At 46.9% G+C, this 21,304-nt stretch overlaps 1 protein-coding gene across 3 annotated transcripts in view; it reads right to left on the bottom strand.

Moving 5' to 3' along the window:
• EYA2 (EYA transcriptional coactivator and phosphatase 2) overlaps positions 1–21,304 on the bottom strand; it is a 292,955-nt gene that overhangs the window by 180,543 nt on the left and 91,108 nt on the right. For 2 of the 3 annotated variants that reach the window (XM_039479738.2, XM_074406621.1), the window contains exons 3-4: positions 12,445–12,490; positions 8,099–8,241 (exon numbers count right to left, since the gene is read on the bottom strand). In XM_039479738.2, coding sequence (XP_039335672.2) covers positions 8,099–8,241; positions 12,445–12,490 — 189 coding nt within the window. The remainder of the gene's footprint in view (positions 1–8,098; positions 8,242–12,444; positions 12,491–21,304) is intronic. The other variant, XM_039479741.2, reaches the window with a different exon arrangement.

Genomic DNA, 21,304 nt, shown 5'->3' with positions numbered 1-21,304 from the left:
ATCCACCCACCTTGGCCTCCCAAAGTGCTGGGATTACAGGCGTGAGCCATTGCGCTCGGCATAAAAAACATTTAATTGGATTTTTCTAGCAATTCATTTTATTTTACTGAAGTATCAGTCCATGGTGGAACAGAAATTAAAAAGCACAAACCCCAAAACTGGTCTTTTAAACCAGATGGAGGAACACTGTGCTAAAAGATTGTGTTAAAAAAAAAAATCTGATCATAGTTTGGCCCAGGGACAGATTGATCTCATCAGGCCTCCTGCTTTCCAGGCATCTCTGATGAATATCTTCACAGCAAAGAGAAAGAAGCCTCTGAAAGGTGCTCGTGAACTATCTGCAAATTCCTCTGGTTTCTGCTCATGGACACACCAAAGTAAGCGTGTGGATTTCAGAGACAGTGTCAACAACACAGAGCCAATAAGGATTCATTCGCTCATTTCACAACTATTAGCTCAGCACCTGCAACACGACAGGAGACACAGATCTTGATGCTGGAGATACTGAGTGGTTATATGCTAGCGGGAGGAGGATGACAGTAGAAAAATAAGTAAAACACATAGTTGAGGAGAAGCATACAAAATATTTTTGGGTAACACAAGAGAGAACATGATTGGCTCCCAGATTCCCTGGCACACTCAGTGGCACACACTTTTTCCTCCTATCTATGAACCTCACACTGACACAATCCTCTAAACATTAAAATTTAATCAAATTTTTTTGGCTCCATTTAGTGTCTTATGGTGTTAAAAAGAAGAATGAAGCAGGGAAGGAGGCAGCAAAGTTGGCTAAGGGGAGTTGGGATTTGAAATTCTAAACAGAGTGATCTGGAAAGGTGCCATGGAGGAGGAGGAAGAGGTACCATGGAGGAAGAGACATTTGAACAAAGACTTGCAGGAAGCAAGGGAGCAAGACTTGTGGACACCTGGAGGAACACCTGTCCGGGCAGAGGGAACAGCATGTGCAAAGGCCCTGAGGCAGGAGCATAGCTGGTATGTTGGATGGGTAAACAGCAAGAAGGCCAGCGTGGCTGGAGTGGAGTGAGGGTCGGGAGCGGGTGATTGATGAGGTCAGAAATATTATCAAGGTGGAGACAGGGCAAAGCTACTGTAGTGGAAAACCTTTGGCTTTGATCCTGAGAGGGGCCCTGGAGGGCTCTGAGCAGAGGAGAGACAGAAGATGATTCATGTTTAAAGTATGAACAGCCCCCTGAGCAGGTGCTCAGTGATGTGAATTCTGGATCAGCCATGGCACATGGCACAGCCCAGAGTTCTCGTTTACTGCCCCGGCTCTGTAATATCATGGAAGTAGGTGCCCCCTGCTTTCCAAGCCTCCGTTTTCTCATGACTACCATGAGGGTTTTGGACCAAATTAGTGCTTCCCTGTCTCCAATGCTGTACACCACTTGCTTGGTTTTCCGCATCCCAGCACCATCCATGCAATGATTCCTTTCATGTATTTTTAAACATCAGGCCAGGAATGGTGGCTCATGCCTATAGTCCCAGCACTTTGGGAGGCCGAGGCAGGCAGATCATTTGAGGGCAGGAGTTCAAGACCAGCCTGGAAAACATGGTGAAACCCTGTCTCTACTAAAAATACAAAAGATGAGTCAGCTGTGGTGGTGCACATCTGTAATTCCAGCTATTTGGGAGGCTGAGGCAGGAGAATCGCTTGAAGGTGAGAGGCAGAGGTTACAGTGAGCCGAGGTCATGCCACTGCACTCCAGCCTGGGTGACACAGTGAGACTGCATCTCAAAAACAAACAAAAAAAAAATCAACTCAATTTTAAAATTATTTGCTTGCTTTAAGCAATAATGACCAAGAAGTCACAGGTTCCATACAATATGTATATTTGTATGCATATGTATGTATGTATATTGTATGTAGATATATCTATACTTGTATACACACATATATAGATATGAAATGCATATTAAAATAAATATGTAACTACCAGGTTTTTTTGTTTGTTTGTTTGTTTTGAGACAGGATTTCACTCTGTCGCCCAGGGTGGAGTACAGTGGCACGCTCATGGCTCACTGCAGCTTTGACCTCCCCGGCTCAAGTGATCCTACCACCTCCGCCTCTCTAGTAGCTGGGACCACGTACGCGCCATCACGGCCAGTAGTTCTGGAGACTCAGCACCCAGAGGCCTTGAAGCTTCCATCTTCAGCCTCTCAGAACCTGAGCCCATCACGCCTGAACAAACCCAGAAGGAAGGGCCACATGAGAGAGAGGCCCTACTGTGTCATCTAGGCAGCCCCAGCCCACCTGCTGGCCGAGCACAGCAGCATAAAGGGGACTGTAAGAGACCAAGAGCAGGCCCACCTGGCCAGCCCACAGAAATAATACGTCAATGTTGTTTTAGGCCACTAAGTTCTAGAGTGGCTTTTTACACAGCCAGAGACAACAAAAATTGTTTACCATCATCCAGGATAGTGAAGAATGCATATACCCCATGACCCAGAAATTCCTCTCATAGGTTTCCACCCCTCAGAAATGCACAAAGATGCTGACTGCAGCATCCTATGCAATGGGAAACAAATGAAGCCCTAAAAGACTATCTAAAGAATGGGTAGATAAATTATGGTACAGTCGAGTAGTGGAGTATTATACAGCAGTGAAAAATGAATGAACTACAACTACTTGTATGACTATGGATACATTTTACAGACATAATGTTGGGTGGAAAAAGCAAGTTGCAAAAGAATGTGTACTAAATATACAATGAATGTAAAGTTTTAAAGCATGCTTAAAATACTCTAATGGTCAGCAAACTCAAGCCCATAGGCCAAATGTGATCCACTGTTCATTTTATAAATAAAGCTTTATTGAGACACAGACATGCCCATTCATGTATGCTTTGTCTTATGGCTGCTTTCATGCTACAGTGGCAGAGTTGAGTGGCTGAAATAGAGACTGTGTCATCTGCTATGATAAAAACATTTACTATGTGGCTCTTTATAGAAAAAGTTTGCTGATCCCTTCTACACAAAGAAATGTGGGGAAATGATAAACATGAAATTTGGGCGCCCAGGAATCTTTGAGAGGAAAGGAAGGCCACCTCCCTTTATTTTCTAAATTGAATGGTCAGTTCACAGGTGTCTGTAGTATTACTCTATGTTTAATATTGCATAATAAATCGTGAAAAAATACTCAGTACTCTGACAGTCCTTGGCTCTAGTTTGCTCAATTGTGTTATTTCCTGCAGCTATTTAAACAAAGTAAACAGGGGTATTTGCCAAGGAGCAATGAAAAAAAGTTTCCTGACAAGATTCAACAAGGTATGTCCAGACGATGAGCAAACACGGCTTGCTCAGGCATAGGCAGATGTAAAGGGAAATGGCTTTTCATCCACCTGTTATTGTTCAGTGACATGGACACTGTGTGTGTGTGTGTGTGTGTGTGTGTGTATGTGTGTGTCAGCCTGGCTTCTATTGGGACAGGTGACATTTGTTGAGCATTTCTCTTGGGCTAGGCCCTGGTGAGGAAGCCCTACATCTAGATCAGGATCATGGGCCAAATCTGGCCCACTGCCTGTTCGTGTAAATAAAGTTTTATTGAAACACAGACACAACCATTAGTTTACATATGGTCTGGCTGGTTTCATGCCACAATGTCAGAGCTGAGTAGTTGTGATAAAGACCATATGGATCGCAAAGCAGAAAATATTTACGACCTGGGCCTTTACAGAAGAAGTTAGCCAACCTCTGGTGTAGATGATCTCATTTAATCCTCCCAGCAACCATGAGAGGTGCAGACTCAGTATTACTCCCACTGTATGAATGTGAACACTGAGGTTTAGGGAGGGGAGGCTGCTCCCTCAGGGTCTTGCGCCAGCAACAGGCAGGGATGGGATGTGAATCCGGGAAGCAGAATTCCAGGACATGCGCTCTTATCATGTACGTTGTATCATCCAGGAACAGACGCTCCAAAAGTAACTGAGACAGTAAAATAACTTTGCACCAAATTAACTTCCAGCTTATGCATGTTTTGTCTGGGAACAGGGCTAGTTTTTCTCTTTTACGTGAAAAAGAATATGGCTTCATTTTTCTTGGCTGTCAGCCAAGTGGGATAACTTATGTGTGATTGTATTCTAAGCCTTCTAGCACAGGAGGGGAAGAAAGTTAGAAAAGATGGCCACACCTGTTGGCCAAGGTCTGTCATAGGTAATCCCTGGGATTTACAGAATGCATACCCAGGCGGCAGAGCCCCGCGGGTGAGGGCTCGGGGTCCAGAGCCAGGCTGCCTAGGCTTAATTCCACCTCTGCCACCAACCAGCTGGGTGACCTTGGGTAAGTTATTTAACCTCTCTGAGACTCTGTTTCTTTATCGCTCAAGGGAAGATAATGAGGTGACCTTCCTCATAGGGTTGAGGTGGGGATTAAAGGAATTAGTGGGCACAAACCAGTGTGAGTGACAGGAAGTCAACGATGGTGACTATTACTAAGCCTGGTCTGATGCCTCGACAGGCCATGTCAATTCCCTCTAGAGTTGCTCTTGATTCTGTCTACATCTGTCTGTCCGGGGCCACGGCCTCCCCCCAGGCCTCCAACATTTCCTGCTCCAGGCTTCATCCGTCTCCCAACAGGCCCTCCTTCTTGTCTTCCTGATTCCATCTGAGCTAGCCTCACCACAGCAGCCAGTGTGATCTTTAAAACCTGGGTTGGCGCATGTTCTCACTCATAGGCGGGTGTTGAACAGTGAGAACACGTGGACACAGGGAGGGGAGCACTACACACTGGGGTCCGTTGGGGGGAAATGGGGGAGGGATGGGGGGGTGGGGAGGTGGGAAGAGATAGCATGGGGAGAAATGACAGATACAGGCGAGGGGACGGAAGACAGCAAACCACACTGACATGTGTGTACCTATGCAACAATCTTGCATGTTCTTCACATGTACCCCAAAACCTAAAATGTAATAAAAAAAAAAAAAAAGAAAGAAAGAAAAAAAAAAAACCTGGGTTGGGCATGGTGGCTCATGCCTGTCTTTGCAGCACTTTGGGAGGCAGAGACAGGAGGATTGCTTGAGGGCAGGAGTTCAAGACCAGCCTAGGCAACAAAGTGAGACACCCCCCACCGTCTCTACAAAAAAATTAAAAAAAAATTATCCAGGGGAGGTAGTGCATGCTTGTAGTCCCAGCTACTCAGGAGGGTGAGGCAGGAGGATTCCTTGAGCCTGCCAAGTAGAGGGTGCAGTCTGTGATTGCTCCACGGCACTCCAGCCTGGAAGATATGGAGTCAGGCCCTGTCTCTAAAAATAACAAAAATAAGAATAAAATGAAAAATAAAAAAAAAACCCACCTAAATTGTGTCCTATTACCCACTGCTTATAAACCCTCTAGTGGTTTCCAGTCTCACTTGGAACAGAACCCCAAATCTGTCCTGGGCCTCAGAGGCCCCGCCTACCTCACACACCTCATCTCCCATTCCACTCCAGCCATTGGGCTTCTCAGAATTGCCAAGTTCCTTCCTGTTCCCAGGGGCCGCCCCTCTGCCCGGATGCTCTCCTGTCTGCGTCTGCACATGGCCATCTCTCCATTCTCAGCTGAATTTGCTCCTTATTTAAGAGGCCTTTCCCGGCCCTAGAACCTAAAACAAGTCTTTGCTTCCTTTCTGCTGTGAATCATAATTTGAAATTACATATACAGATTTAAAAATTTGGAGCCAGGTACAGTGGCTTCTGCCTGTAATCCCAGCACCTTGGTAGGCCAAGGTGGTGGATCATTTGAGGCCAGGAGTTCAAGACCCGCTTGGCCAACATGGCCAAATCCCACCTCTACAAAAAATCAGCAGGGTGCAGTGGCGCACACCTGTATTCCAGTTATTTGGGAGGCTGAGGTGGGAGGATCGCTTGACCCTGTGATGTTGAGGTTGCAATGAGCTGAGATGGTGCCATTGCACTTTGGCCTGGGTAACAGAGTGAGATGCTACCTCAAAAAAGAAAATTAAAAAAATTTTTTTTTCTAACTGTAGGCCAGAGTTTGCAAACTCAAATGTCTTCATGGAACAGGTAGAGATAATTCAAGGGAGTAACGGGCTGGGTGAAGACTGTGGCAAACTAAGGCTAAAAGGAAATGTCTGTAGAGTCTTGTCCACCCAGTGCTGCCCGAGCATCGGTTTTAGATTGTAAGCTCCATGAAGACAGGGCCCGTTCTGCTTTGTTGACCACTGTTTGCCTCATGCATGATGTTAAATGAATGAATGAATGAACGAATGAATGAATGAACAAACGGTATGGAGGAAGAGGAGGGAGGAAAGAAATATAAGAATCAGCCTCTGCACTCAATTCGAGCAGCACCCCTCTTGGTGGGAAGATGAGATGAGCATATTAATTTTACAGTTGAGGCAACTGAGGCCTGGAGAGTCAGGGGCAGTGGAGTCAGGCAGGCAGGTCCCTGTCCACCAACCCTATGTCCTTTCCACTGGAGGGCCTGGATTTGGGTGGGCTGTAAAGTCATGTGGAGTGGCCATCTGTAGTTTCTTCCTGCCTCCTCCTTTGTGAACCACCCCTTCCTCACCTTCAGATCAGTTGTTTTGGGTAAGGCTGACCTGACCCCTGATCCTGCGGGTGGACATGTGGCCAAGTATGGCCACCCACAGTAGGTATCTTCTTGGATGGATGTGGGAGTCCAGTAGAGAAATTCCTGGGACTCTGCAGGAAGTCCTGGACAGGAGGGGCTCTCTTTTTGGGGGGCACTGCAGCCTGAAACTGCCAGGGCTGTCTTTGCCACCACAGTGGGAGAGCCTGCCTGACCCAGAGACCCACAGAAAGGGAAGCAGAGGCTGAGTCCTGATATCCCTTGAGGACCTGGACCCCAAGCCTGCTTGAAGTCAGTGCCCTAGGACTTTCCAGCTACATAGGCAATAAACTCCCTTGTTTCCTCCAGCTGATTAGCTGGCGTTTTTGTCACTTGCTACTAAAAGGGCTTTGGTTAACATATCAGTTAGGATGGGAGGGAATAGCATGACTCAAAGGCCAGTGGCAAGGGCAGGTGGGCATGGGCGGTGAGTCAGGTTCGCGAGTCTTCAGTTCTTAGCAGTAAGATGTGGACAGTCCCCTCAAGCATTTATCCTTTCAGTTACAAACCATTCGCTTATTCTTTATTTTAAAATGTACCATAGTCACCCTCTTGTGCTATCAAATAGTAAGTCTTATTTGTTCTATTTTTCATACCTGTTAAACATTCCCACCTGCCTCCCACCCCCCCACTACCCTTCCTAGCCTGTGGTAATCATCCTTCTCCTCTCTGTGTCTACAGTCATGGTTTAGATAAGACCAGAGATCAGAGATTAGAAATAATTTCTGGACAAATATATCAAGTCTCATATTGGTTCCTGATATTAAAATATATTAATACATGAAACTATAATTAAATAAATATTAAATTATCTTCTTTAAAAAAAATGTGGACAGTCAAGGGCGGGAGGTCTGCTGTTTCTGCTCTGTCTCCCACCACATTCATTTCTCCCTCTTCTGATGCGACCACTCTGTTTTCCTTTAAGAAAACCGCCCTCCTACATAGACAATCCATAGGCTTCCATTTCCTTCTCTCCATCACCTTGTTCTCTTTGCCTTGCTATGAGCATTGTCACATGGCCCAACTTGGACCAATGAGGGCCACTGTGGAACTCCTGGGAAAAATGAGCTCTCCTTCCACTGGGCATGCAGAGCTAAAAAGATGCAAACCTTGAGTCTACAGGCACCATCTTTGCCACCAAGCAGGGAGAACTTACTGGGAGCATCTGAAGATGGAAGGAGACTTACTCCTTGTAAGCACCTAGATTTTAGCACCTAGACCCAGCCATACCCGATGACAGCTGTATCCACAGGTCTCTCTGTATGCAAATCATTCAGTTCTGATTTTCCCTAAACCAGCTTGGGTTCAATTTCCAATTCTTGCCATCAAAAGGGGTCTTGATACTGCAGTCTACAGAATTTGAACCATATTTAAAGTGTTACGCCTTTAACTTTATCTGTAATCCAAAATCAGGTTGGTTGTATTTATCAATCTACGTTTAGCTGAGACAATAGCGCAGAACCAAGACCATGATTTGGGGACCCAAGGAGGAGAGTAAGGGTTGTTTGGTACTCACTATAGGAAGGGATTCCATAGGCTTGTGCTGGAGGTGGGTACGCTGTATAGGGCGCAGCCTGCTGGATCCCCGCACTGTACTGTGTCTGGCCGTAGGCTGCCATGGCTGTGGAAGGCTGGCTGGGGAGGACACGTGGGCAAGATCTGTGTGGAAAGAGAGAAGATTAAATCTCCAACCCCAGTCTGGCAACCCTTCTTCCTTGTCTTGATATGAACACCCCCATTTTTCTTCGAGGATTTACTCTTTCCAGAGCAGAGACAACGTACATGTTCGCCAAATTCCATTTCCTTTTCTTCTTCCTGGGAAGCAGGAAGATTACATTTTCCGTCTCCTGCGCAGTCGGATTCAGCCATGTGACTGGGTTCAGCCCAATAGAACATAAGCAGGTATGCTGTAAGCCACTCATAGGCCTGGCCAATAAACACATCCCCTGCAACCCTCATGTCCTTTCTCTTTTTTTTGACAGCAACCATGGAGGGCACAGGTTGAGCTGACAGAGCCGTAACATGGAAACACCCCGGATCCCTGAGTCAGCTTGTGGAAGAGAGCTGCCCCGGAGGGTTTCACCCCATCTACACTGGACTTTATGTGAGTAAGAAACAAACCTTTGTTGTGTGAAGCCACTGAGATGTCAAGATCTACTGAGTACTGCAGCATAATCTATCCTATACCCTGATTGTCCCGATTCAGATATCTTCTCAAATGACTGCAGCTTTAATAGGGCTGTCGGTCAAGATGTCTTGCTCTTAGCTAAGGGGTGGGCACATAATGCAAGATCATCCAATCAGACTCTGTCCTGGGAATTTAAATCCTGAATATTGCTTGAATCCCAGAATCTGTCTTATTCTTAATCCCTCTCAAGGCCTGATTATTTCATTTATGTTGTGAGCTACTCCAGATATTCTCCCAAGAGTTCTTTCAGACTTAAATCAGGAGTTGATTTCTGTTGCTCGCAACCAAAGACCACAAACAGATTCTCTACTCCATGGAGAACAACAGGTTCTGTAATGGACTAGGATGTAGAAGGCTTCTTACTGACGATATTTGTACAACATTGTGTGTGTGTGTGTGTGTGTGTGTGTGTGTGTGTATGTGTGGTTTTTTTTTGGTCAGAGTTTTTCACTCTTGTTGCCCAGGCTGGAATGCAGTGGTGTGATCTTGGCTCACTGCAACATCTGCCTTCTGGTATTCAAGCGATTCTCCTGCCTCAGCCTCCCGAGTAGCTGGGATTACAGGTACCTGTCACCCTGCTTGGCTAATTTTTTGTATTTAGGGAAGAGACGGGGTTTCACCATGTTGGCCAGGTTGGTCTCGAACTCCTGACCTTGTGATCCGCTCACCTTGGCCTCCCAAAGTGCTGGGATTACACGCCTGGTCAGCATTGTGTTTTTTACTCTGGGTTGGGAATTGTGTCACATGCATCTGGTATGTACATTGTATCTCACTGATGCACGAATCAAATCTCTGCAGTGGAGGCTCTTATACCTCCTGGTTTAGAGATGAGGAAACGAAAACTCAGAGAGCTGAAAACACGGCTACAAAGTGGTGAATCTAAAGCTTAAACTCAGGAGTCTGACTCCAGAGCCCATGCTTGGAACCATGAATCTGCTATTTCTCACAGGACTGGGATTCATCCAGCCCTGCAGGTAGCAATAAATAAGTCAAGGTGAGTTGTTCTAACACAAAGGGAGCAAAACAGTGGCTCAGGGGCCATATCCAGTCCACAGATCCGTGGATATAATTTATTTGGCCAGTGAGGTTATTTTTTTCTAATTTGAAATTGTTGCTAATATTTGAAAACCAGGAGGTTATATGCATACACGCACACACACACAGGCACGCGCACGCACACACACACACACACACACACACACTCACTTTGCCTCCCTTCTCCTGAAAAGCAGGTGCTTCCGTGTGCCTGGGTCTGCACTCCTGTGTGGTGCTGTCAGCTGGATTTGGGCAGCAGCCACCTCTTGAGACTGAATCACACCCTGTCTGCAACAATCCCTACGAGGCCCACTTCCCCTAGCGGTAAATGTGTTTAATTCTCACGCCTACATGCCAGGCACTTTCCTATTTACTTCATCCAAACTGGTTCATTTAAATTCCACCACAACTGTGACAAGCCTTGGAGGTAATTTCTGTTTCTACACCCATTTTACAGGTAAGAAAACAGAGGCAGAGAGAGACTCAATAACATGCCATAAGCACACAGCTGATAGAGAATTTGAATCCTGGCTCCAGAGGCCACACCCTTAACCCCTCCACTATGCCACCCACCCCTAGACACCACAACTTGACATCATGTTTCTAACTATCGTAGCTGGGTTAAGCATACAGCTAAATGTGGATGAGATTCCCCAATCTGCATATGATTCCATTTTGGTTACATGACATCACGTTTGTTAAAGCCTGTTTGCTTCCAGAGTTCCTCCTCCACCTGAGGCCTCATAGCAGGTGAATGCAAAAGTTTATGGAATTATAAACAGATGTCCCCATGCCCTTCTTTCTTTTTTGTCTACTGCCATGATAAAGGGTTATCTAGGGAAACCTGTTGCAAAATGCATAAGGAACTCATCTGAGCTGGAGATGTCAGCCCCAATTCTGGAAGGTGTCTCATCCATCAATATTTCAGCTCTGTGGGGCACCTGAGAAGCACGCAACCTGCAGAGCAGAGAACCTGATTTGACAATGTTCCTAATTCATACCCTTTCTTAGAAGAGAAACAGAAGGTGCGGACCCAAGACAATCAACTCCTGCTTGCCATCAAAACCATTCAAGTGGCTCAGATTAAACAGGGGCTAAAGTTAAAACCCAGAGAGAGGATGGTGGAGCTTTCTAACTCTGAGGCCTTAAAAAAGTTAGGCAGATTTAACAGCCCTTAGTTGCTACTAATACTCCCCAAAACGTCTGGAGGGAACGGAAGGCTCAGAAAATGTCTTCCGTATATACAGTTGCTCCAATATTGGAGAGGAAGGGAGATTTCAAGATGCCGAGGAACTCTCCACCTAGTCTGAGGGGCATGGCACACAGCAGTGGGCTCTGGATGGCTGCTCCCAATGGCAGCACCCAGAGGGCTCTGGGCACCTCCAGCCCAGCACTGAGCTCCCACTGCCCCAGCGTGTGCCTGTGGTGAAGCATTTATGGTGCCAGGTTGAGATCTCCGATTTACTGGTTTATCTCCCCGACTAGACTAGCTCTCCGAGGGCAGAGACTGTGTCTCATCCATCTCTGAGTTTCCAGGGCTAAGTGTGGGGCTGGGCACCGAGGAGTGACGTGTGAATGGCAGAAGAGGAAGAAAGGACACATGCACGCATATGTTCATTGCAGCACAATTTACAATAGCAAAGGCATGGAATCAACCGAAATGCCCATCAATGATAGACTGAATAAAGAAACTGTGGTTCCTATACACCAAGGAATATTCTGCAATCATAATAAGGAACAAGATCATGTCCTTTGCAGGGATACAGATGAAGCTGGAAGCCCTTATCCTCAGCAAACTAATGCAGGAACCGAAAACCAAACACCGCATGTTCTCACTTATAAGTGGGAGCTGAACAATGAGAACACATGGACACAGGGAGGGGAAAGATACCCACTGGGGTCTGTTGGGGGAGGGCAGGCAGGTGGGAGAGCCTTAGGAAGAATAGCTAATGCATGCCGAGCTTAATACCTAGGTGATGGGTTGATAGGTGCAGCAAACCACCATGGCACATGTTTACCTAAGTAACAAACTTGCATGACCCGCACATGTATCCTGGAACTTAAAAAAGAAATGATGAAAGGAGGGAGGGGAAGGGGAGAGAGGTGGAGAGAACAGGGTAGGGGAGAGAAGGGTAGGGAAGAGAGGAAGGGAAAGAGAAAAGGGGAGAGAGAAATGAGAGAAAGAAGGGAGACTGAAGAGAAGGGGAAGGAAAGAAATGAGGAAAGGAAAGAGAAAGACGGGGGGAAAAGGGAGGGAGAAATCGAGAGATTCCCTATGTGTGGGAAAGGAGAGGAAGGAGAGAAAGAAAAGAATTAAAAAATAAAAGAATGAAGGGAAGGAAGAAGAAAATAATAGCTAAGACTCTCAGGACACTCTGCTCCAGGTCCCATCCTAAGCATGTTTTACCTGCTTTTTCTCATTTCCTGGGGGCAGGCAGCATGACTGCTACCCTCTCCCAGATGGGAAGGCTCAGGCCCAGGGAGGTGGTGAGGCTTGCTCAGGCTCACTCAGCTAGGAAGTGCTGGAGCTGGGATCCCTATCCAGGGAGTCTGGCTCCAGAGCCCTGTCTCTTACCCTCTGCCTTCCAAGAGGGAAGTAAAGAAGGGCATGTGTGCGTAGACAAGTGAAAGGTACTCGCCTTGAGAAGAGCTGGGACACTCTCAGGGGGGCTGATTTGGTGATGCCTGGAGGAGAAAAAGAAAAATTACAAGGGTTTTAGTGATTAGGGTGATGTTCTGCAGAAACAGTGACTTCAGACACCACTTAAGCAGGCGCAGATGTGAAGGGTGCTGTCCGGGGCTTTCTCCACCACAGACGCTTATCTGAGGTGCCACATCTCATCATTCTTCTTCTTGAGGGGTTCAGAGCCCTTTCTGGGTGTGCTTCGTCTCTGGGTACTTAATGAAAATGACATAGAAAGAATCCACAGCATCTTGAAAAGTCAGAGTAAAGTCCATTTCTCCATCCATTGCACAGATGGAGAAACCGAGGCCAGAGAGACAGAAAGGATGGGCTTGAGCCAGGCCACATGACTGGGCAGCACAGCTGGGAAGTGAATCAAGCTGGTGCTATTTCCACTCCTGGGTGGAAAACCACTCCCTTCCCTGTCTCAAAAGCAACCCTCAAGAATCCCAGAATGGCAGACATGGTTGGCTTTGCTCATCCAACATCCATTTCCCTATTTCTAATAACACTGCTTTGATGTTCTTCCCGTTTCCTCACTTCCAGTCTATGGGGTGCAGGTGGGGCTGGCCCCAACACTTTAGGGAAAGCAGCCTCGTGGATCATCTCCTAAGCTCTATCTAGGGTGGTAGAGCAGAGAGATGGATGAGAACTGAGCTGCTGATGCAAGTACGTTACACCCAATCACTCAGCACGGAATGTCCAATCATCGACAGGAGGCAATATGCAGGGGATGACGAAGAGGTGACAGAGTTAAGCTGGGAGAGACGTTTGCCAGAGGGACATTTTACATAGGGACAGTTCACTGGGAAGCATTTTTGTGCTCCGTCATCTTGAACAAAGCAACTCAGTGTCCTCACTGCAGAGTCCTGGAACAAATTCCAGATAATGTGTCTGCTGACGGCAACAGCATCAACCGGCCAGTGCCCACTCCCTGTTCTGTAGGGAAGTGGCTGGTCAGCCTCCTGCCCTGAGACCACGGAGCTCTGAGGCTGACTCAGTCTCTGTGCTGGAGGCTCAGGAGACCAATGTGCACTTCCACTTCCTAGCTAGGAGACTTCGGACAGGTTGACTAGGTCTCTTGGCCTCAGAACTCTCCACTGTGCAATGGGATGAAAATACTTCTCTTGCAAGGACAGGAAAGGATCACATGAGATGATGCCGATAGCTATCATTTACCCAGGGCTTGTCACGTGCCAAGCTCTCTTCTAAATACTTTACCTGGATTAATTATTTTAATCCTCATAACCACCCTATGAGAAAGGTTCTATTCTCATCCTCAGATGAGAACAGCTGTAGGCACAGAGAACTTAAGTAACTCACCCAGGGCCACACAGGAAGTACATACAGGGTGGGTCTGTGATCTGAACCCAGGTGGTTTGGCTCCAGAGTCTGTCTTCTCAGCCATGACACTACAGTTGATGACGACAGTCATTGTCATAAGAGAAAATGGCATTCACTTAGAGTTTGACTATGTGCCAGGCCCGTGTGAACTGCTTTTAGACAGGCTCTCACTGAGTCCTCACAACAGTGCTCTGGGCACGCAAAACCATTAACCCCATTGTACAGATGAAGAACTTGAGGCTCCAAAGGTCAAGTACCTTGTTCAAGTCACATAGCTGTGGGCCAGGGGACTGGGACCTGAACCCAAGGGCTGCATGAGTCCAAGGTCAATACTCTGAATCCCCTCCTCCTGGCTGAGCCAAATTCTGTTCAAGTCCCAAACCACTGGGGGTGGGTCAGCGGTGGTAGTCTTGAAGTTCATTTACAGAGTCATAACTGAAATTAATAAAAGGAGAATTGCCTATTCTATGGTATACGATGTCAGCACGTATTGCCCATAGTTAGAAGGAATTGTGTGACATGCTGGTTGCAGGTACAGGTGTGACAATGTGTTGCGTGTGTGTGCATGTGCATTCAACAATGCAGAAACAGATTTCTTATTAGGAATCACATTCAAAGAGAAGGCTAGAACAGCAGCAGCCTAATGTCAAGGAAAGCCCCTGGCATACAGTAGGTGCTCATGCAAGGCTGATTTCCCTACCCTGGGTTTGCTCCCAGGCAAGGTGTCCTGTACCGCATCGCTCCTTCATCATCCTCCCCCAGGGCTCGAGAATGAACTCACTCTGAAGCAGTCACAGTCTCATGACTGGCAAAAGCCCATGACTTGAGTGCATTTAGTATTATATAAGTTACTGAATTAAACATTTTGAATGTTTTCTTTCATAAATATGTAAATATTCATAAAAATCGAAATCTATGGGAACAACATTCCTATGGGCTCGAATTAACTTGGCACTCCATAAATTGGAGGTAAGCATCTTTTCTGTCTGTCTCCGTGGCATGATTTGCATGTTTCCCTCACCCAGCTCCCTTTTCAAGCTTCCACCCAGTTCTTCTGAACTGCTGAGCCACCTGCCTTCCCCAGGCAGACAGGTTCCCCTCCCCTAGCACACAGACCTGTAATACTCTCCCTTTCCCACCCCAGCAACCCCAGGAAGACTGTAAGCGAGGAACAGGCATTTATAAGTGCAAAGAGATTTTCCTTCAGCAGTTGTGTGATTTTTGAAAAACACAGGCTTTTTTTCCCCCGCTGTTTTCCGCAGGTATCAATCACATTTAACCTTTTCATCCCAGGATACCTGAGAGAATTGAGAAACCGGAGAGTCAGTGTATTAAACTGTAGGTGAAATGATCTCCTTCCTCCCTTTCTGCTTCTTTTCTCCATGGTCAGGTTGGTGTGGACTTTGCTGATAATCCTTATGTAAGGCAGGGATCTCTAAGCTCCTTCCCTCCTTTGAGAGTCCAGGATGAGACAGTGTCAAGGGTGGAGCTTCTCAGCGCTTTGGCGCAGAGGTGGGCAGGGACTGCCCAGGAGCAGAGAACACCTTTCTTCTTGTGCGCTTGCTGGTGGTCCAGAGCTCTTAGTCTCTAGTCTTTTAGTCTCCATCTAGGCTGGTGGAGCAGAGAGATGGATGCGACTCCATCCATCTGCCTCCGACTCAGAGGTCATGTGGACCAGGAAGTCCACCCTGCAGCTGTTGTGGCCAAACATCATCATGGTACTGGAACGTAGGCTTGACCAACTAGTGGCTGTGCACACTGGCAGCCCCAGTGTGACACGTGGAGAAGTAGGCATCACTGTTACAGCTGCAAGCAACGATACAGTCTTCGGTGTAGCCTACAATGTCTTTCAATGACCCCTAGGTATCTGCATCACCATTTTCTTGATGTCACTGTGCTCAACAGCTTTTTCTAGATGGCAGGTCGGATCCCGGACAGACACACTGAGGGTAGGGACAAGACTGTGTCAGCAATCTTCCCATTCAGCTCAGGAATGACCTCCCCACAGCCTTGACAGTGCCACTGAATACACTCTGAACAGTCCCATGGCCATCACAGCACAGCTTGCCAGAGGGGCAGAGAGGGCACAGGCAGTGGTCCTGAGTACCTTCATGGTGCCATGGTTGTCACAGATCTTTCTGGGGGGACAAGCAGATGGCATGCTGGAAATCTAGACAGAGTAGGTCATCCCCATCTCAAACATGGACCATCAGCACAAGAGACAGAGATGATGCCCCTTTGATGCCACTCTTCAGATGAGCCCCAAGCATCTCTAGGGTGATGAAGTCACCTTGTTTGGTGGCAGCAATGCCCCCTTTGGGATCTGGTGCCTGGCAGATGGAGGTGGACTTCCCAGTGATCATAGTTTTCTGTTTGCAACCTTGTTGGTGCCATTGAACTTGCCATGATGGATTCATATTGGACCATGTAGGCTATGGGGTCAAGGTCAGTGGAGGAGCTGTTGATGGCAACTTAGGTCTACTTTGCTGATAGGGAATGCAGCTCTAAAGACCTGACACCCAACAGAGCCAAATCTGTTTGCTCTAAGCTTAGCCCCTTCTTCATCCTGACCCAGGGCTCGAAAATGAACCCACAGGATGAACGGGCTGTGACTAATGCATAATGGGGCAGCTGACTCTCAAGTACGGAGGGCAGAGTGTCTCCTCTATTTCCTTCTGAATTTTAAACTCTAAGCCTTCTCTTCCTTCCAAGCTTCCTGTGGGTGAGGAGAGAGGAATCAGCTGAGCAGACAGCAACAACATCTGGGCTGAGCTCGTTCATTCATTCACTCATTGCCAGGCATGAGTTCAGAACTGGGTTACAATAGTGTAATCCGCAGTGTTGGAGGAGGTCCCTGGTGGGAGGTAAATGAATCATGGGGGTGGATTTTCCTTTGGCTGTTTGCATGATAGTGAGTTCTTACGAAAATTTTTTAAAAGTGGATGGTACCTGACATCCACCTCTCTTCCTCCTGCTCCAGTCACGTAAGCTGTGCCTGCTTCCCCTTCGCCTTCCAACATGATTGTAAGTTTCCTGAGGTCTCCGCAGCCATGCTTCCCGTACATCCTGTGGAACTGTAAGCCAATTAAACCTCTTTTCTTTAGAAATTACCCAGTTTCAGGTATTTCTTTCTGGCAGTGCAAGAACGGACTAATACAGTGAGCCAAGGTAGTCAGGGTCCCTGTCTTTAGGGAGCCGAAGCCTCTTGTCTAGTGAGCGAGATGGATGGCAAACAAATAATCACACAAATGAGTACTTAGCTGCAGTTATAACGAGGTGCGAAGGAAGCAAGTGAATGTTAGAGACCAGTTCACCTGGAACCGGGAGTCACCTGGGGATCTTGCTAAAACACAGGCTCTGATTGTTGGTCAAGGAAACCTCCAGGTGATGCTGATGCTGCAGGTTCACAAACCACACTTTGAGGAGAGTTTAGACCACTGGCTAATGGAAAACTGTGCATTACTAAGCATGATCACAATCTGGGGTTCGTAAAAAGAAATCTCCATTCCAGAAGACACAAACTCAAGTGCATATTAGGGCGACGAGGATAATAGAAATGTGCAAAGCAAAAGATCCAGTTTGAAGAGAGGAAGCTAAAGCTTAGGTCTGTGTGTACTGAGTGCACACTTACGTGCAATTGTGTATGTGAGTGATTGTGTGCAGCAACTTATCCAAGGACACACACCGTTTTTCATTTGTTCATGCGGTCATCAAATGTTTATCGGGCACCTACTGTGGGCCAAATCTACAACCCATTCTCATAATTGGTTAATGCTCTTTCCAAAGAAAACAGACAGGCTTAAGGGGTCAGATCCAAGTTTAAGTCCTGACTGTGCTGCAATACAGTCGTGTGACTTTATGCCCTCATCTCTTCCCTCTGAGTCTCAGTTTTCTCATCTGCAAATCGGGGCAATATCTTGCACATGCAGATGGGGCGAGTACCTGGCAAATGGTTAAGTGCTCAGCACAGAGGAGCTGTTATTAGCTCTCTACCCTCCTGGGGGCCCTTGGTTAAGCCACTTAAATCCATGAGCCCAATTTGAATGTTCACACTTTTTTCACCTCTCACTGGGAGGATTAAGAAGCTAATGATTCTGAAAGCAGCAACCGCTGTTATGTTGCCTAATTGGACCCCAGGGGCCGGCTTCTAAGGGATCCCCCAGTGAGATGAGACAATTTGTAGTGCCAGTGAGATGTCTTGAGGCGGGTCTCTGCTATAAAGGTACCTGTCTGTAAACTGTATCAGTTCATCTTCCTTGTGTGGGTGATTTAAATTGCTCCCATACTAGGGACAGGGATACCGCACTGGACATCCAGAAGTGTGTGCTCCAATTCTGACTCTCACTGAGAGGCTCTGACACCAGGAAGAAGTCCTTTGTCTCTTGTGAGAGGTGCTGCTAAGAACAGAAAGGAATGAGGTGGCAAGTTCCAGAGTGTGATGATTTTAGGGAGTCTATAAATACTCCCTCTTGGATTGAAATCATTGCAAATTAATTTCATGCATACTAGAATCACAGCAAGAACATCGAAGTCATAACTCTTCATTTCTGGAACTGGCTTAAGTCATCCTTTTAAAATGAATTTATTTCAAAGGAGTTGTTTTAAAGAAACAACAGGCTGGGCATGGTGGCTCAGCTGAAGGCAGGTGGATCACCTGAGGTGAGGAGTTCAAGACCAGCCTGGTCAACATGGTGAAACCCTGTCTCTACTAAAAATACAAAAATTAGCCGGGCATGGTGGTGGGCACCTGTAATCCCAGCTACTCAGGAGGCTGTGGCAGAAGAATCGCTTGAACCCAGGAAGCAGAGCCAAGATTGCACCACTGTACTCCAGCCTGGACAGCAAGAGCAAAACTCAGTCTCAAAAAAAAAAAAAAAAAAAGACGCAACAAATTAGTACCAAGTGGCAGTAGAGGTGGTCTGAATATACAACAGAAAAGTGGTTTGAGACCGTGGCATTTGTGAGCTGCTGCGTTTGTGGAAGCTATTTGCCTGTGGCGGGCATGATGAGATTCATAGCACCCTTCCCCCCGCCCCCCAACAAAGCGGGATTTCTGTTCCATGCAGGTAGAGGTTGTTCTGGGTGTGAATGGTTACAAAAGCCTTAAACGTGAGAAGGATGAAGCTTACATGTGGTTCCCCAGGCCGGCACCTGGGCAAACCTCTGGGCAGCTCAACCTGGCTAGGACGAAATGAATCAAAACCCATCAGCCCCAAGTTGGAACCAGTGAGACTGAAACTGAAAATGAGGTCTTGTCATGCCCAGGGCAGAGGAGGTGCAGGAAGTGAGAGCAGCTGACAGCCCAGCTTGAACCGTGGGGTGGAGTTTCACCTCCCCTTGGAAACACTTAATGAGATTATAGCATCAGTTTCTAAAAAATGCATTTGCATTTTAAAAGAAAAATTTCCCTCTCTTGAGGGTGACTCCCCACCACCCCTTTCCAAAGACAGGATACAATTCAAATCCATTTTTCCCTTGGATAGTAAGCAATAATAGATAAGATTTCTCAAGTGGTTCCTACGAACAATCCGGGGTCACTGTGCCAAGGGCTGCATGAGCATTATCTCTTTACTCTCCACAACAACCCAGTAAGGAAATTCTTATCATCAGTACGATGGAAATGTAGAAAATGGCAGAGGAAAGTGAAGGAAATATTACTAAGGATTCAGAGCCAATATCCCCGCTAAAGTCAACTAGGTTCCTCCACACCACTCTGTCTTCCTCCGCCCACCCCTTCAGTCACCCACAAATAATTTTTAAGAATCTACCATGAGCCAGGCACTGATTGTATGCTAAACAGGAACAGAAATCTAAATATGTACATATACATATTTATATGCATGTATATATAATTTTATAGATATATAATTTGTAGTATCAATATGCATGTAAATATACATATTTAATATTTATTATATTAATATATTTATATGTATATGCACATATTTAATACATATTTATTGTATTAATACAAATATTTAGATATACATATTTAATACAAACATTAAATCTAAATATGTAGATGTACATATTTAGATTTAATGTTTGTATCAATATAAACATGTACATCTACATATTTAGATTGAATATTTGTATTAATATATGTCAAGTTCTTCAAGCACGCTGCTGCCTCAGGACCTTTGCACTTGCTGTCCTCTCTGTGCATAAGGCTTTTGTTCTGCGTAGTCATGTGGTCCCTCCTTCACCTCCTACAGGTCTTAGGTGTTACCTTCTCAGGGACCTCTTTGCTAGACACCCTCCAAAACGGCAACCCTCCATCCTTGCGTTCCTCATCCTCCTCCCCTGCGTTTTTCCTTCCCAGCACACGCCACCACGCAACGTGCTAGATACCTTGCTTCTTTCTCGTCACTGTCAGCCTTTCGCTTTGTCAATACCCACGTGTGGGCTTCATGAGGATGGGCTTTTCTATGCCGTCTCCCTCATACTCAAAACCATATTAGGCACAGAGCTGATTCAACATGTGTTAAATAAATGAATGAACACATAAATGAAGGAAGGGGCAGCTCCTTTCATTCGGAAACACCTCTCTGGTGAGAGCTGAAGGAGGGCTGGTCCTGCAGAGCCTGGGGGAAGACTGGTCCAGGCAGGGGGAATGGCGGGTGCAAAGGCTTGGAGGTCAGCATCGTGCTTCTCAGTTAAAGCAAAGGAAAGCGGGGCAGGGGCTGAAGGCGATAGGGAGGGAGATGAGTTTGGGAGGCTCCCCGGAGAGACAAGCAGGGCCTGGTAGCCAAGGATAAGGAATTCAGATCTTATTCTATACTTTTTAAGCACACTGAGTCCACTCCCTGGTTTAGCTCGTTTCATCCTCACATTGACTCTGTGAGGTTGGTGGAATAATTACTCCTATTAAACACATGGGGGCAAATGGGCCGCACGGAGGTTAGGCCACTAGCCAGGGACCCACGGCGGTAAGAAGCAGAGGTGGGAACGCAATGGAAGCCACTGGGGGCCTTCTTGGGTTCATGCTCCCTCCAGAGTCCCCCTGAGCGCAGGTCCTGAGACTCAGAACTCTCTGGGGTCCTCCTTTGAGTAGGACCCTTGAAAACACCGAGTAAAGACTCTAATAGAAGGAATGGCCCAGGAGGAGAGAGAACAGGAGGCCAGGCGGGGGGGACAGGCATAATCCGGCACTTGGGGGTTATGCTTCAGGGTGGCATGTCCCCTGCAGAGTCTCGGGAGCTCACCACCTGCCCCAGGAGAAAGAAGGTGTCTCTGTGTGTGTAACCTGACCTCACTGGCGCTACCTGTTCTGAATTGGGAGCAACCTCTCTCGGCTCCCTCGCTTCCACCCTCAAAGCCTTCACCATGGTAGCCGGCTTGTTCCAGGGCAGCAGAAAGGGCACTGATAGCCCCAAGTCACAGAAAGGAGTGTGTTTGTGGATTCCACCACTGCGGGAGAACCGAAGATCTAGGGTAGGCGTCCCCAAACTACGGTCCCCCGCCGCACTTCA

Source organism: Saimiri boliviensis, chromosome 9 (assembly GCF_048565385.1).
Source record: "Saimiri boliviensis isolate mSaiBol1 chromosome 9, mSaiBol1.pri, whole genome shotgun sequence".
Taxonomy (NCBI): domain Eukaryota; kingdom Metazoa; phylum Chordata; class Mammalia; order Primates; family Cebidae; genus Saimiri; species Saimiri boliviensis.
Note: the sequence above shows the minus strand (reverse complement) of the source record. Positions and strands in the feature narration are given on the sequence as shown.